Below are 16,989 nucleotides of genomic sequence, written 5' to 3' on the forward strand. Positions count from 1 at the left end.
ACCTGGAAAACACTGGACTCAGCCTCGTCCGTGGTAACCATGGCAACCGTGTCAACTTTGGTTCTCCAGCTTAAATTGACTAAATTTAAAATTGGCTAAAACGTATTAAAACGTTATTTTAATACATATGTTTTGACATAAATATAAGTACAATGTTTTAAGTAAAATAAATAAATACAAATAATAAAAAGGGGCATTTTTCCGTGTCGTCGCTCTTGATGACGATGTATTTCCTCGACACTGTAGTTCCTAATAAGCCTAGAAGCATGTGATGTTTTTATTGGAACCACAGAAGTCACTGCAATTATAACAGTCATTTTAAACAACTTTATCTGCAAACGTGAAGGGGTTTCTTTAGGCGTGCCACCTAGAAACATTAAATATCTCAAATCGGCAAAAAGGCTCGTTCACGTTGTAACACGTGAGTTAATGCTAGTTAGCTACGTGGCTAATTCTTATGGTGTCTGAGTAAACTTTGTAAAAGGCATCACTGCGGTTCAGATACAACAGTGTTGCTCAGGGAATCCTTTTAGATCGTTTCCATTGGAGCTGCTTGTATGGCCGGCAGCAGGATGAAGCTGGAGCTGAGCCGGGTCATTCAGGGGAGATTGGGTGTGTTGAAGGAGCTCGGCAGGACGGGGCAGCTCTCGCTGGAAACCCCGGGGTGTCTGTTGTACACACACTTTGGTTCAGTCCCGCATCTCACCCAGGACACGCTGCACACGCTCAGCAACCTGCCCTCTGTAGCCCAGGTCACTCTGTCCAACATGTGAGCTATACTACACACACACACACACACACACACACACACACACACACACACACACACACACACACACACACACACACACACACACTCTGTTGTAAATGTAATCTTATCCTGTCTTTCTCCAGAGCAGAGCACCAAGAAGTTTTGGAGGAGTTAAAAGATGGATTCAAGAAATTTTCAGGTACAAATATATATGTATGTATGTATTTGTGTGTTAGTTTTCTGCACTTGTTCAGTTCATATTTGTCATTTATCAATGAATGAATTAATGTTTACTACGAACATGTATATAAAAAAATAAAAATATAAAAGTAAATAGTAACATCTTCATATTCACATATGTTCGAAAAAAGGAGTAGGAAGAAGTATACACTTTTTCCTAGTTCCTATCCCTTTATAACTCTATGAATTTACATTATTGTTAATATTATATCTACACCAGGGGTCTCCAACCCTGGTCCTGGAGAGCACCTATCCAGCATGTTTTAGATGTTTCCCTGCTTCAGCACACCATGATACAAGGAGCTGTGTCAACAACAGAACTGTCCAGACCTTGATGACAAGTTAATGACGACCATTGATTAGAATCAGGTGTGTTCATGCGGGGAGACACCTAAAACATGCTGGATAGGTCTCTCCAGGACCGGAGTTGGAGACCCCTGATCTACACAATATCCATATAAATATAGTCTATATAAATACGTACACATGCCTATTACTACATAATTATCCATATAAGTATAAAGAAAATATAAATATTACATAAATATTCAATATATATATATATATATATATAAAATACAAATATTATATACATCTATATAAATATACACTATATAAACTACATAAATATCCCCATAAATATATATATGCTACATACCTAATAAATATATAACATATTACATAATTATAACTATCCCTCTCAACATATAATATATACTACATAAATATCCACATAAATATCTAAACATATCTTAAGCAAGTATAATTTATATACCAAGTATAATTTATAAGGTATAATATACCTTTTTCCCTATTTTATTTGTTTCTCATACTCCCCGTTAACCCATTTCCTCTTCCATATCTATTTATAAATCATTTTTTGTATCTCTTTTTAAACAGATTTATGTTAATACTTTGTTTCATTTCCTGCTCCAAACTGTTTCACAGAGTCACTCTATCTGAATGAGAATAATCAGGCAAACACCTTTTAGTAAACATATAGTAATAACACTGTCCAGATGTTTCATGGCTGATTAAAATGTTTTCATCCCATGGTTTGTGAGTAATAATCATCAAATGTATTAATACTTTGGGGGTTTATTTTTCTAGCAGTAGTTATAAACAAGTTTAAAAATGTTTCTAGCTTAAACAATTATATTGTGAAACTTTGGATATTGATTTTATTGGCAGTTTAGTGACTTTATAGTTTTAACTGAGGTAGGAGAGACAAATAAAAATAATGCTTAAACCTGTGTTTCCATAGTGTTTCTTAATTTTATTTTCCACTGTGGTGACTTGCGTTGTCTACAACTAAACCAAACACAACTAAGGCAACAGAGTCAATGTTTGTCCATTAGTATGGCAGGGGATACTAATGTAGTGTGCGTGTTAAAAAGATTAATTGATAGCAGGCTGTAGTATTAGGCAAATATAACCTTTTTATACAACGTTTTCACCATTTATTCAGCAAACATGATCCAAAAAGAAAAAATAAACATGTAAGCAATACTAATTACCCCTTGATTCATTATCTTGTAACAGTATCTCAAAGTAGTTATTTCCCGTGCGACTTTGTAATCTGAACACTTTCGTGTTTAGACTACAAAAAGAACTGTGGAGGCAAATGTTCTATGCCATCTCAGATGTGTCTTGAGTGACTTAATCGGAATCCATCTTGTAACATGTTCAGACCTTCAGATCTCATACCACAGATTTCTATGGAAACATTTTAATACAAGGTGTGAACGGAGTTAGTGACTGCAAGGTGCCCAAGTCCTGTGGCTGCAAAAGAAGCCCAAATCCTTACAAGTACACTGCTATGTTTGAAAGTGGGTATGGGATGTTTCTGCTGAAATGGTGTGTTTGTTTTTTCACCAACCATGATGCTGAGCATGAAGGCCAAACAATGCTATATTGGTCTCATACAGTACGTCCACAGCACATTGTTCTGGAAGTTTTGAGGGTTGCTTTAACGCTGAGTAACGGTGATGTGCAGGAGCAGTTGCTTCCCTGAGACAAAAGCATATGACCTTAACCATGACCTTAACCATTTTGTTAACACTCACCTGAATTCTGTAGACCGGCAAACTGCCAAAACATGTGCTTGTTTTTTAAAGTCTACACACCTGCTGGTGATCAATTCAGCAAGAGTTGATGATTAGCAACAGGTACCTGCAACTTAACCTCTTAAATCCTATGGAAGCAGCCAGGAGGAGCTTAGTATTGCCAAAATAATTTCTTTCCTGTTCTGGCTTCATGTCTGTTAATAAAACAATTGCATAGTGAAAAAAGTTATATTTTGTTGCTCATCTGAGATTATATTTGCCTAATACTGAGGCCCTCTATGATATTTTGACATTTTTGTGAAAAGGGGTACTAATCATGTTTTATGGGTCAAAACTAGAGCTGGGTATCATCACTGACCTCCCGATACGATACGATTCCGATACACTAGGTCCCAAGACGATACGATTTACGATACGATTCGATTCGATTCGATATCGATTCGATACAATATCGATATTCTGGTTACAATAAGGGAATAACATGATCCTTCCACGCGCCACGTCCGGCCAGAGAAACCCCACCCTGACTGGTGAAAAGAAGCAGCCTGCTCACTCCTCAAGTAAGGAGGAGACTTGAGCTCAGTGCAGGGCCTCCCGGGGTTGGTAGATGGAGCAATGCCCAGGACTGACTTAGGTAGGAGCACTGGCTGATAAAATGGGGGAAAAAAATCGGGATAAAAATTTTTTTTATTTATTTATTTTTTTAAATCGATACTTGGATTTATGTATCGATAATCGTTCCTACACATGCATATCGATAAAATATCGATATATCGATATTTTTAACCCACCCCTAGTCACAACAGTGGACCATTTGTGAAATTAAAGGATTTATTGCCCACGGTCCATTTTATGCTTAGACAATATATACTGTATATGTACATAAAATGAAAATATATAAGTGCTTCCACAAAAAATATAGAGTTTTTGTACTAAATGAAATCCTGCAGTGAATAGAAATGTACTTCAAAGTGTCTTTCACATTTGTATCTAAAGAGCCTACATGATATAAATATTACTCCTGCTGGCTAGACGGAAACTGCAGTGCTTATATATAAACAGTATGTCAAATGTAAAATTGAAAAGCTCATTATCTCTGTGAGCTTGACTGAAAAGTAGTTCTGCTCTCAGTAATTTTTACATAAATGCTCCAGAAAAGTGACCTCATTTGTTTTTGCGGTTCAACAGAAGTGGTGCTGCTAAGCTTTACTGGGCCTGTGGCAACTTCATTTGAAATTATAAATGTAAGCTTTCAGATTACCACAGTGTTGTCTCTGAAACCCCAGGAAGCAACAGCAGCGTTTGAATGACGAGAAATAATAACTGCATTTGCTGGTGGTAAGCCCTTTGTGTTCTCGCCCTCTGATCTTCTGCTGAAGCCCGGTTTACTTAAAAGACTGTGTGCCGTCTCATTAGCATCATGTAAAACTTTGTGCTGTTCTGGCCCAGACTCCAGGTCCTGGGTTAGGTTTGTTCCCACTGAGTAATGCAGTGACTTCTGTTTCTCAGGGCTTCATGATACCGTGCTGTACTGCTCACTTCATGATCCTGCAACCCTCTGCCAAACAGGTTACACTACAACCAAGGTGAGATGGGGTTTGGGTTGGAAGAATAGTGAAAAACCATCTGGAACATATAGTTTTTACTCATCTTGAAATCCCACTGTAACCCCTTGTCATTAGACAGTGTCCGTGTGGGGCAGCGGAGGGCGGATAGAGCTCACAGTGGCCAAGTTCATGGCCCTCCAGAAGATGCTGCAGCCCGACTGGTACCAGAGCATGGCAGACGGGGAGACCTGGCAGATTAATACGTCTCGCAAAAGGGTTCGAAAGTCGGTGGATCGAACCCTCGCTCATTTAGACGAGTGTCTGCTTCTTCACCAGAAATCACAGGTTAATGCACGCACACATTCAGCCGTGACGAGAAACACTGCCTGCGAACTCAGCTTCTCAGAGTCACTCATTCACACAAGGTAGTATTTGTCACAGGGGGATGCTTTGTAGCTGTGCTGAGGCTGAAGAAAATAGCAAGAAAAGGATGAATGCGTTACCCACAGGTTCATAAAGACCTCACAGCATCAGGCAGGACTAATGGAGGAATAAATTGTCTTTCTTGTAAAAGCTGATAAAACTACATCAATTTATGATGGAGGCAAAAATGTGGATGTAGATGTGCCATGTAGAACTACGAAAGACACGATTTCTTAGTTTTGCTTCAGAACAGAAAATACTGTGGTCAGTCACACATATTAAATCTCCCACTAATGTGGTGAAAACACTTGAGTTGTGGTCAGCTGGGAAACCTACGGGAGCCTGGCTTCTTGTTTAATCATACTTAACATCTTTGGATTTTACAGATTGTCTGCTGTTTTTTTGTGGCAATTCTTTATACTGCCGTATTTTGCAATTATGTGGTGACCACAAACCATATCGCTGTTGACAAAGACAGAATTTCTGAGAAATCCAAAGAGAACTGCAAGGGAACGGAGGGGAATGTAGAAACTGCATCTCCCCCATCAATTTAGATCATTAAGCACTTTTATTTATTTATATGCGTTAAAGAAAAATCTTCCTGTGAATAGTTTAACATTTTTTACAAGTTCTTAATCACCAGCCCATCTGTTTTCCGCCAGGAATTGGACGGAGTGGAGGTGTTTGGGGTGGTGGAGGGAGGAGACATCCTGGAAGAGAGAGTACGCTCGGCCAGGGAGACGGCCAAGAGGCCCGTGGCAGGATTCTGCCTGGACGGGCTCCAGACGGGCTCCGTGGACCCGGCCCTGAGGACCCAGCTCATCAACGCGCTGATCAAGGAGCTGCCAGAGGACAAACCCAGGTTTGCCTGCTTGCAACTCCAGTGTTTAAGTGAAAAGCAATAACAGTCCAGGAGAAGTAAGCAAAAAGTAGAATCAAGACAGTCAGTGTCCTTAATGGCTGTAGTAAGAGCAAAGCCGCACACAAACATGCAAAGCATTTATCCACTACATTAAGGTAATTGATTAATACAATTACTTAGACTAATGGTCTTTTTTTAAAGGCTTTAAAATACCATTTTAAGGTAATGCTTTCTCCGTTAAGTATTAAGTAGTGAACTAGTGAAGATTATTTTTATTAATGATGTGCTTACTATTAACTCAAGTTACCATTTTCCTTATAAACATCACAAACTACATAAAACAAAAGTTAAAATGCAGTAAGGACGTGTGCCATGTTACCAGGCCTCTCCAAGGATGGAATAACTTACCCGTTTTTAATGTAAATTGAGCAGCGATTCAGAGACTGAGGAGGCGTAGTTGGTTGATAATGCTCAACCAAATAATTATCCTGCTTGATTAAATCTAAGTGGAAACCCAGGAGCACATCCGTGTTCGCCCGATCTCTGCAGTCTGTCAACATTCATCATCTCAGCTCAAGCAGAAAGTACCAATGTCAGTTATTTCCTTTATCATATTACTACTTTTCTCTGATCGTTTGCACTGGCTTATTTTTTGTTTTCTCAAATGTTGTCGTTTTTTATACTACAAAATAGGATTTTTATTTTTTTATGAATCAGTTCCTCTACTTTACGGCGCACAACTTTGAGTGAATCAGAAAACTGGGCAGAAAATAGGAAGAAGGAAGAGATTTTTGGCCATTTAAAAGTAGATCCTAACCCTAACCCCTATCTCGTAGATGCAGTTGCAGGTCCTGCAATGGAGTAGGTAAAACCTTAGATGACGAATACATGGCACATCACAACAGATGATAATTTATTCAATGAGAACTTGCCAAAAATGAAGAACAAGTGTGGGGAACCACATATTTCAGCAGCCTGTAAAAACGTTCAGTAGCAATATTTTGAATAAATAATTTTCTCTATACTGTCTGTCTCTTACATTGTTGTGGTGGAATTTGGGTCCACTCGTCTTCACAGTGTTTCTTCATTTCATTAATATTCATTTAGGCACAGCTTTTTTGACCTCCACCCACTTTCCGTGGGCCATTGCAGCACTTTGATTGTGTTATTTTTCAGCCATTCTGGTGACCATGAGAAGTTCTGGGTTAACTCAAGGGCTGCAGTTTGCCCACAAAGCCAAATTACTGGGTTTTTGGGAAGTTCCTGACTGCAGCTTTTAGGGAAAATTTAAACAAATCTAGTTCTACTATCTGGTAGTAAGGACCATACACCTTTTAAAAGGGACCAAAAAAATGTGAATCAAAGCAATTGCAAGTTTGGAGTTAGAATGGATTCTGTGTTTTCAGCTTATGATATTGCTAATATAACCCTCTGACAAGACTTTAAAGGTGTCCCTCTACTTACATGTTCATGTTTATGGGGACACCAATCACAAACATGGCACCTTTTTAAGTTTATTTTGCACAAAAAAGTATAAAAATAACTGTTTGAGTATTAGTTACTTTACACCTGTCGATTTTATGATTTATTACTAGATGTCTTAAATGTATATCATCCATCCAAATATTTCCTGACTGCTCCAGAGACGCTGAAAGGTTGGCTGGTGCTCCCAGTGTCAGTTTGTTCAAGGACTGCACACAATGTTTGACAGTGGGTATGGGATGTTTCTGCTGAAATGGTGTGTTTGGTTTTTCACCAACCATGATGCTGAGCATGAAGGCCAAACAATGCTATATTGGTCTCATACAGTACGTCCACAGCACATTGTTCTGGAAGTTTTGAGGGTTGCTTTAACGCTGAGTAACGGTGATGTGCAGGAGCAGTTGCTTCCCTGAGACAAAAGCATATGACCTTAACCATGACCTTAACCATTTTGTTAACACTCACCTGAATTCTGTAGACCGGCAAACTGCCAAAACATCTACTTGTTTTTCTACACACCTGCTGATGATCAATTCAGCAAGAGTTGGTGATTATAAACACGTACCTGCAACCTAACCTCTTAAATCCTATGGAAGCAGTCAGGAGGAGCTTAGTATTGCCAAAATAATTTCTTTCCTGTTCTGGCTTCATGTCTGTTAATAAAACAATTGCATAGTGGAAAAAAGTTATATTTTGTTGCTCATCTGAGATTATATTAGCCTAATACTGAGGCCCTCTATGATATTTTGACGTTTTTGTGAAAAGTGATACTAATCATGTTTTATGGGTCAAAACAGTGGACCATTTGTGAAATTAAAGGATTTATTGCCCACGACCCATTTTATTCTTAGACAATATATACTACTGTATATGTACATAAAATGAAAATATATAAGTGCTTCCACAAAAAATCCACACAAGCAGTTCTTATAGCCTTGTGTTGGTTGAATTCTTACAGTCTTTTGCTCAGCAAGGTCAGAGAGCTGCTCAGACAGAGAGAGATGTGCAACTAATATCACTCAAAAGATGATCGCTGATGTGTCCCGAGATTAACATTATGCTAAGCAACAAACATGTGAGTTTTTAACCAAATGGAACATATATTGTATGATTAGAGACACAATAAAATCTCTTATAGCCTTATAGAGACACAAGGACAAGCTCCTACTACTTCTGTTGTTGACTCTGATTAAATGAGCTTGTCAGAGTCTCTCTGGAGGATGCATCACATGAGCTCTCCTTTCCTGGAGGTGATGGAAGAGCTATCCCTGCTGTTAGTTGCTCAGAGTGTTACAGTGGAGCTGCAAGGAGCCGTAGTCTGTTACCAGAAGTTCCCTCTGAGCTCTGCTCAGTGGGCTCATGTCAGATACCACGGGGCATCATCCCCACCAGTTCTTTTTGCTGAAGGCAGGTGCAGCTTCCAACCAGAAAGCGAAGAAGACGTATTATCAGATTCTAAATTCGGGTTGACCTTGATGCCTGCGGGCAGAGTTGGAGGCAGTCAGTTGACTGAAAGCTTGAGCACTTGGGTGTATTTGCTGTTGTGGAGAGCAGGAGCGTTGTGGATGTTTTCATCTGATGTTAGTCTGGCACTATATTGCAGACAAGGTACATTAATGTTTAATGCTGTGTTTGTGTGTGTTTGTGTGTGTGTTTGTGTGCGTCTCAGGTTGTTGCAAGGCGTGGGGCGACCTGACGAGGTGCTTGCATGCGTGGAGGCTGGCGTGGACTTGTTCGAGGGTTTTTTCCCCTTCCAGGTGACCGAGCGAGGCTGTGCTCTCTGCTTCAGCTTCGACATCTCTGCAGACCCGGAGCGCGCAGGTACAGCGCCCCCTGCAGGTGTGGTTACCAGTTTTAAGTAGCGTCATTGTAAACTAAAATAAACTTCAACAAAAAGTTCAAACTTATGGGTAAATATCTGCCAGTGTTTGTTAGGGACTCCAGGGTGTCAAACACCCATTAATAAATGAATTTGTTTTAGTTTTTACCTTTTTCTGATCTCTAGCATTGTTTTGATACTCTTGGATGTACAGGTATGGATCATGTTTGCGAATGCTCTGCTTTGTTAACATTTCCTCTTATTTTAAATCAGATTCTGATATAAATACAGTGTTTAATACCATTCAGCACTAACTTTACCCATAGAGCAGCTTTCATGTTCTTATTAATCAACAATTTGTAACCGTCACTCTCTCCCGACACCTCAGGTGTAGAATTATGCATTTTTGAATGACTTGAATGTTCTGCTCCTATAAAAGCAAATGACCTTTTCATGTATTGCTGCTTTGCCCTAAGCTATAAAATTACATTTTAATGAAACTGCTGTGAAAGAAACGACCCCCAGAAGATGGAAAATACAGGCATTTTCACTTGAGGAGCTTGCCGTGCACGCCTGGAGAAAACTTGGATCAGTTTAATATGGCAGTTTGCACATGGCCTCTTGTCTCAGATTATTATGATCCATAATGTAACATGAACGTCATGGGAACTTGTGCATTAAAAAAAGAGATTTTAACATGATTTCTGTGCATAAAAGAGAAATAGATGAAGCAATGAGGCTTCATTCGGTGCACAGATATGCTAAGATGCCTTGTAGAAAACATGCAAATTGGCTTTTGATGTTTTATATTTTTCAGAGTTGCATTTAAGTGATAAAACTGTACTGATGATTGAATTATGAGTTCAGCATGGTGTCTTAATTTCCAAACGAGGAGCCTCTGATGTTGAGTTTAATATGCAAACAGAGTTTAAGCTGATTTTTACACATACAGGACTGTCTCAGAAAATTAGAATATTTTGATTTTCTGTAATGCAATTACAAAAACAAAAATGTCATACATTCGGGATTCATTACAAATCAACTGAAATATTGCAAGCCTTTTATTATTTTAATATTGCTGATCATGGCTTAAAGCTTAAGAAAACTCAAATATCCTATCTCAAACAATTTGAATATTCTGGGAATCTTAATCTTAAACTGTAAACCATAATCAGCAATATTAAAATAATAAAAGGCTTGTAATGTTTCAGTTGATTTGTAATTAATCCAGAATGTATGACATTTTAGTTTTTTTAATTGCATTACAGAAAATAAAGAACTTTATCACAATATTCAAATTTTCTGAGACAGTCGTGTATATAATGAACCATTGATTTCACACTGCTGCACCGGAAACTCCACATTCGACCAGATCTAAGTGGTTCATTTAATCGCTGCAGAATGTTGTCAGTCAATGAAAAACCCTTAATTTGCTTTTAGTGTGTCCTGTGTGTCCTGTTTGAGGCAGTTTTCTTTAAAAATAATATGAAATGAGTGTGGTTGTCTCAGGATGTGAGTGGTCACATCATCCTGAAAATGAGGCATCAACATCAGACATCAGTAGTGAAATTACACGAGTGTGCAAGTGTGTAGCGATGGGTGTGTGTTTTATAGCTGTAGGTCAGCTAAGTAAGTGGATGAAGATAAATACAGCTGGCGAGATCAAATCAATGGAGGTATCTCTCCAGCTCCAGCGGGGTAACAATTAAGCGCAGCGTGGTTATGTACGCTTGATTGTTGTCCTGGTTGATGCGGCGGCAGCTGTTGGAAATGCACCAGCTTGGTCTACTAGTGAATTTCGTGGTTAATTAAAACGTTGCTCTAAGCTCATCTGACAGATTGAGGTTTGGTATCTGGGAGCATCTAGTGTCAGAACGAACTAATCGATTCTGCATTGGGAGCCTAATGGAGTTCAGGGAGGTGAGAGCGCCCAGGGTCTCAATCCCAACTCAGATTTCGAATTCTCCTCTCAGCCATTTACAAAGCTGTTTAGGAGGGGAGGTGTTTCTCCATTACCCAGTTGTGGTGTTCTTTGACACATCAGACCATACACTAATTCACCCCTTACTTACTTTTTGTCCTCTGCGAGTATTCTTCAGTTGTACATCTTTTTAAGAGCTTCCTCTTTTTAGCCATCAGTATTTTTATTTCTGCCATTAAAGCACATGTATGGTAAGGTGCTAATAGTATCTGATTGTTTTAGGACACAAGGATTATTACGTTAATGAAATGTGTAATTTAAGGATCCATCCATGCATCCCTAAGCGCTTCAAGGAGGATATAGAAACATTTCCTGTCCAGAGATAGAAATAATCGGTCAAGCGTGCCTCAGGTTGGATGTGATTGAAACACCTCCCCCAGGAAACGTTCAGGATCCTGACGAGGTGCCCTGGGTCCTCTCAGTGTTGAAGAGCAGTGCCTTTACTCTGGAGTCTCTCCCAAAGGACTGAGCCTCACACCGTATCTCTTAAGGGAGTCCATTTCAGCATCTTGCAGCCATTTACAAGAGTGAGAGCATAGATCAACTGGTAAACAAGAGACTTTCCTTTTGGCTCAGCTCTCTCTTCAGCACGACATGTTCGTACAGATTGCTGATCCACATATAAATTGAGGAAGATTCTTTTGCATCCAGCTGCCTGAACTTAATAAGATCTGTTTTATAAGACTATAAAATAACCATTTGTGAGTAAAATACCAGGTCTTGTCCAACCAGGGTAATATACTGTAAGTTTAAAACAAAGCCATCACGTGAAACGTTCTGAGTGGGAATTTTAAGTTCCACCTACTATGCGTACATTTAGTTGAATAAAGTAAAATGGTTTGTAAAAGGTTTTCTATGTTTTAAAGAAGAATCTACGTGTTAATTTGTTCTTTAATGCATTCATTGTAGTTCAATGAACTGAATCTATAATTTAGATGAGTTTTTGTGCTAACGTGCATATTTTTTAAATTCTTTTTGTAGTAATATTTTCCTTCTAGTGCAAAGAGCAATGATGATTGTGCTTAATTTATTTGATTTTTTGTGTTATGACGGGTCTGTGACTGGAAGGGCATCTGCAGGACAGTCCAGCATCAAGATTTATACCTTAATTCTCGATTGTTAAAGTGACCTGGACCTGCAGCAGAATTTAATGGGTTTTCATGTTAAGCTTTGCCGCTGGATTCAGCTCACAAAGACAGAAAATGCACTGAACTTGTGCACCACTCTCAACTTTCCACCGTGGCGAAAGAGTCTTAAAAGGGTAGAAATGATGTTTCCATCTGCGTTTCAGGACGTAAGCAGCCTTCGAACTTCAGGCTTTTCTCTTTGCTTCAGTTTTTGTTGATGCTGCTCTCTTCCTTTGCAGAACTGATAGTCATTACTTGTTCCATTTCCTTTACCATATATTTATATAAATCACTGATTAAGCAACATTTTGTCTCATTTTATTTTCACCCTCATGACTCACCGGCTTTAAGCTGCATAAAGACCCGGAGATAATTTCATTTTTATGCTTTGTTTGTAGTTTCCATGCTCGCTGTTTCACCTTTTTCAGCTTCCATTAAACCCATTAAACTGTTCTGCATTTGCCCTTTAATCTCTGTCTATAATCATATCCTTTTACCCCGCACCATTTTCCTCTTTTCCTCTTCTCTTACTTTTTTCCATCCTCTTTACATTTCTTGTGTCCACAGGGGGCCAGAGAGCCGGTCCTTCCGTAAACAAAAACATCCCTCCCGTTAAAAACAGATGCCCTTCTGGCCGTCGGATTACCGTTCTTATTAAATGAAGTGAAATCACCTTACAGTGAACTCCCGTGGGTGTGTAACCAATTTCAGTATTCAGAGCATATCCAAGGAACATTCAAGTAATATCAGCGGAGGAACAAAAAACTTGGCTTTTGCCTGCATTTCCCAACATTGTTGTTTTTTTTATAGGTGCTGCTAGTATTTTTATGTCATTATTCATTTCGGGACATATTTTGTGCTGAAACATGAAATCATATTGTGAAAGGTTTGGTTTGTGTTTGTATTAATGAGATGGATGTGTGTTTTGGCAGTGCTGGAGCTGAATGAGGAGAAGCTCACAGCAGGGGAGACGACGCTGAAAGCAGATCTAAATTGTGATGTTCAAACACAGATGACAGGCTTTGAAATGAATCTCAAAGACAAAAGGTATGTAGAAAAACCATCCTAAAACTCCGCAGGGCCTCCGGAAGCAGATGCACTGGCACAAAGCTTTGCTTTCATGTGTTTGATTTCCATTTACGATGACTGCTCGTGAACTTGACTCTCTCCAGATATCAGGGCGACTTCAGGCCACTGGTGGAAGGGTGTGGCTGCTACTGCTGCACGAACCACCAGAGGGCGTACCTGCACCACCTGCTGGTGACCAATGAGCTGCTGGCTGGAGTCCTGCTCATGATCCACAACACCAGCCACTACCACAGCTTCTTCTCAGCTCTGAGGGAGGCTTTGCTCTGCGACAAACTGGACCTCCTCAAGAAGCGGGTTCTCGGAGATGGAGATGGAGCTGAGCTGACAGAAAGGAAGGAGTAATATGAATAAGAGGGAGAGATGGCGGAAGAGATTCATATTGGGCAACGAAAGTGAACTTCTCAACTGGAGGGACATGGCCAGAGGCAGTCATGGGCTCAGTCTTGCTCTGCCAAGTCCAGTCACAGGACTAACTGTAATGCTGCAGATACATTGATGACGATTGTTCGTCTAAAACCATGTATTTAGTGAACAAAAAGATGACGGAGAGCAAATAAAATAGTAATGACTGAACAATATTGTGGCCTGAACTAAGGTCAGTGGATGAAGACTGTTTTTCTCTTGTTTATTTTATAAATATTGAAATTAAATCTCATATCTAACCAACTTGTTTCAGTTCCTTTATGCCTCTTTTTAATCTCAGTCCCTTACTAGTTAAGGTTTGTACATGTTAACACAGAAATCCACACCGCCCTGAGCCAGCAGCTGCACCCTTCCTGCTGCTGAGAAGGGATAAAGATTGGATATGGATAAGGGTCTCTGCCACCATGTGGTGACGGGGCAAGGCTCTTTTTAAAGGTGAGGAGCTATAATTGACTGCCAAACAGTGGATATGACTGTTAGGAAATGGGGGACAGGCTGAGGGGGTGGAGAGTGGGATGGATTTGTGGAGCGGCAACAAGGGTTTTTTTTTTAATCACACTCGGTCAGCTCAACTGCATCGAGCATTATTAAAGAAGTGGGGTGGGGGATTTACTGTCATCAGTAAGTGGGTGCTCTGCATAAATGCTAGAGAAATTAAAGTATACAATGAGTTGGGAAAGATGGAAAATATACAATTTTATCAAAGCCACTGGGGGAAATGGCTAAATGCTAAAATGAGCTGTGACCTCTACCCTATGATGACTTTATGGTCTTGTTGATGGCAGCAGACAGAAACTATCTGTCTAGAGAAGGTTGTAAATGCATAAAATTAGCTGGTAAAAATAGAAAGAAGTGATTTGCCATTGCCCTCCTTTCCCTGGAAGACTGCAGGAGGCATTTAATTCTGAAACATTTGTAGAGGTTTGTAACAGCTGACAGATTTTTTCCCTTTGTGCAGACGAATATTTAAATAAGTCTCAGCTAATGTACATTCATAAAAAATGCACTTACTGAGAACCAATGTGTCATCTATTTACATAGTGTCATAGTGAGGGGCTTTGAAGGTGTTGCTCCTGACTACTATTAAGGAATTTTCCCTTATTTTTTCTGAACTGCAACCAATTATTAATGTACATTAATGGATGGATGGATCTATCTATCTATCTATCTATCTATCTATCTATCTATCTATCTATCTATCTATCTATCTATCTATCTAGAGTCCATATGTGACTTTAGAGCATGCAGGATAAACCAGTTAAACCCTATAATGTTCAAGTTTTCTTATTTGACACATGAATTTCTGAGACCTCTTTATACCCCCCATACATTTCTGTGTATTATTTCATGTCAGGCATAAGTGTTAAGAACAACAGTCCCACACAATAAAAGTATTGATTTAACAATGTTTTAGTTTGGTATTGATTGAATATATATTGAATGTGAACTATTAATTCACATAAGTAGCAATAAAAGTGAAATAAATATTTGATGATATGATCAAATTAGATTATCTGCCAGTTTATTTTCATCTGTAGTGCTTGGGAGGGGTGGGGGGGTATATTCGTAAATATGAAACATAACTAATCTGAGTGCAAACGTAGTCAAACACACGATGAACTGCAGAAATCTGGTCCAAATTCCTGTCCCCGTGAAGAAAGAATTAACTGAATTAGTCTGACCTCTAAATGGTGAATATTCCTTGGATTTTTAAGATATATTCTGCTACTTTAAATTGTGATATTTTTATAGTAACAAAGACAAGAAGGACAAAAGAACAATATGTAAATGTGGGCACCAAGAGAGATTTGAGGTTTTAGATAATTATTTCCAAGGCCTCATCCCTTAATTACATATTTGGGACTGATGGAAATTTTAAAGCTTTACAAAATCTCTGGATCTGTATACGCTGTCATTGCAATCAGCAGCCATGGGCTCCTCTAAACAGCTTCCTTTAAAAAAAAACAACTAAAAATTAAGGGAAAACAAAAGAACGTGAAATTATTGAAAGTTTCTTTCAGGAAGCTGCACAACAATAAAACCTTCTGTGGGGTTAGTATCATCACTTGGCAGGGAAATGGAACCCAGTTACGCTGAAGAGCAGGGAGATTTATCAGACTCTAGGACAGTGGTATGTGTGCAGTTATTCCTGTGTAACTTTGATGGTACAACATCAGAAGAAAACCTTTTTTTGCATCCTCAAAATTCAGAGTAGGGTTGCCACATCTGGGTGAACTGATGAAATTAAAATAAAATTTTTAGGCAGAAATGAGCAAACACTTATTGATTCAAGAAGACAGAATGATGTCAACAGAACTACAGCTTTTAAACACGGTGGTGGACTGATACAATACGGGCTGGTGCAGTGTTGCAGTGGGATGGGGAGCATCTTTTTTTATTTTGTCAGCTCACACCAGCAAGCACCCTAAATGAAAAGGGAACAGTTAATAATTGGACCACATTAAGATGCTTAAGCAGAAGGTTTCGGCATGCCCCATCCTTTTACATTACATTACATTTACCAAATGCTTTATCCAAGGAGACTTACAGCGGAGGAATACTATGAGCTGCAGAGTAGATCACAAAGTAAATGCAAGTAAGAACACAATTCATGCAAGGCAGATGAAAAGAGGGTTTTCACATTAGCAATACACAGAAAAAATCAGCTGCTGTAAAAATGTACTTAATGCTATATTTAAATTTTCTAGCTTTTCTGAGTCGGACCATTGCTGCTGTTATACTAAAAACAAGTAACTATGGCTGTGCTTAAAAACTTAAAACACCTTTTTTTTTTTTTTTTTTTTTTAAATAAAACAGCTTTTTTTTCCCTCTGCAGTTGTCAGGGTCTTGACATAAGTTCAGCGAGTGCCTCAGATATTGTTCAGTGGCTGACAAGACAGCTGGGATGTGCTCCAGCAGACCCCTGTAATCTGAACTGGGGAAAAAAAGGAGAAATATATTATTGATGAATGGCAGGATGCTCAACCATTGTTTCGTTTAATATACAAACCAGGTAATCCAACATTTTATACCTTCCCAGCCAGAAGGTATAAATTCAGAGATTTTCATTAGTCAATGAATCAGGCAGTTTTAGAGATGCAGCAGAACCTGCCACCCTGTTTGTTGCATCTTGGTTTAACAGTTTGGGCAGCTCCAATACCCAACTCCAAGCAAGACTG

General features: G+C 39.1%; 1 protein-coding gene across 2 annotated transcripts; it reads left to right on the forward strand.

The window, feature by feature from the left end:
* The first annotated feature begins 256 nt into the window (after positions 1 to 256).
* qtrt2 (queuine tRNA-ribosyltransferase accessory subunit 2) lies at positions 257 to 14,120 on the forward strand. 2 transcript variants are annotated; one of them, XM_061713728.1, is made up of 8 exons: positions 257 to 769; positions 895 to 950; positions 4,567 to 4,643; positions 4,740 to 4,949; positions 5,690 to 5,889; positions 9,041 to 9,210; positions 13,231 to 13,345; positions 13,471 to 14,120. In XM_061713728.1, exons 1-8 carry the CDS (start codon positions 558 to 560, stop codon positions 13,727 to 13,729), a joined length of 1,299 nt encoding a protein of 432 aa, XP_061569712.1. In that variant the 5' UTR covers positions 257 to 557; the 3' UTR covers positions 13,730 to 14,120. The 2 variants fall into 2 exon arrangements, with proteins under 2 accessions (XP_061569712.1, XP_061569713.1); XM_061713729.1 differs by having other exon boundaries at positions 9,041 to 9,192.
* Positions 14,121 to 16,989: the final 2,869 nt, after the last annotated feature.

Source organism: Cololabis saira, chromosome 22 (assembly GCF_033807715.1).
Source record: "Cololabis saira isolate AMF1-May2022 chromosome 22, fColSai1.1, whole genome shotgun sequence".
Lineage (NCBI taxonomy): Eukaryota > Metazoa > Chordata > Actinopteri > Beloniformes > Belonidae > Cololabis > Cololabis saira.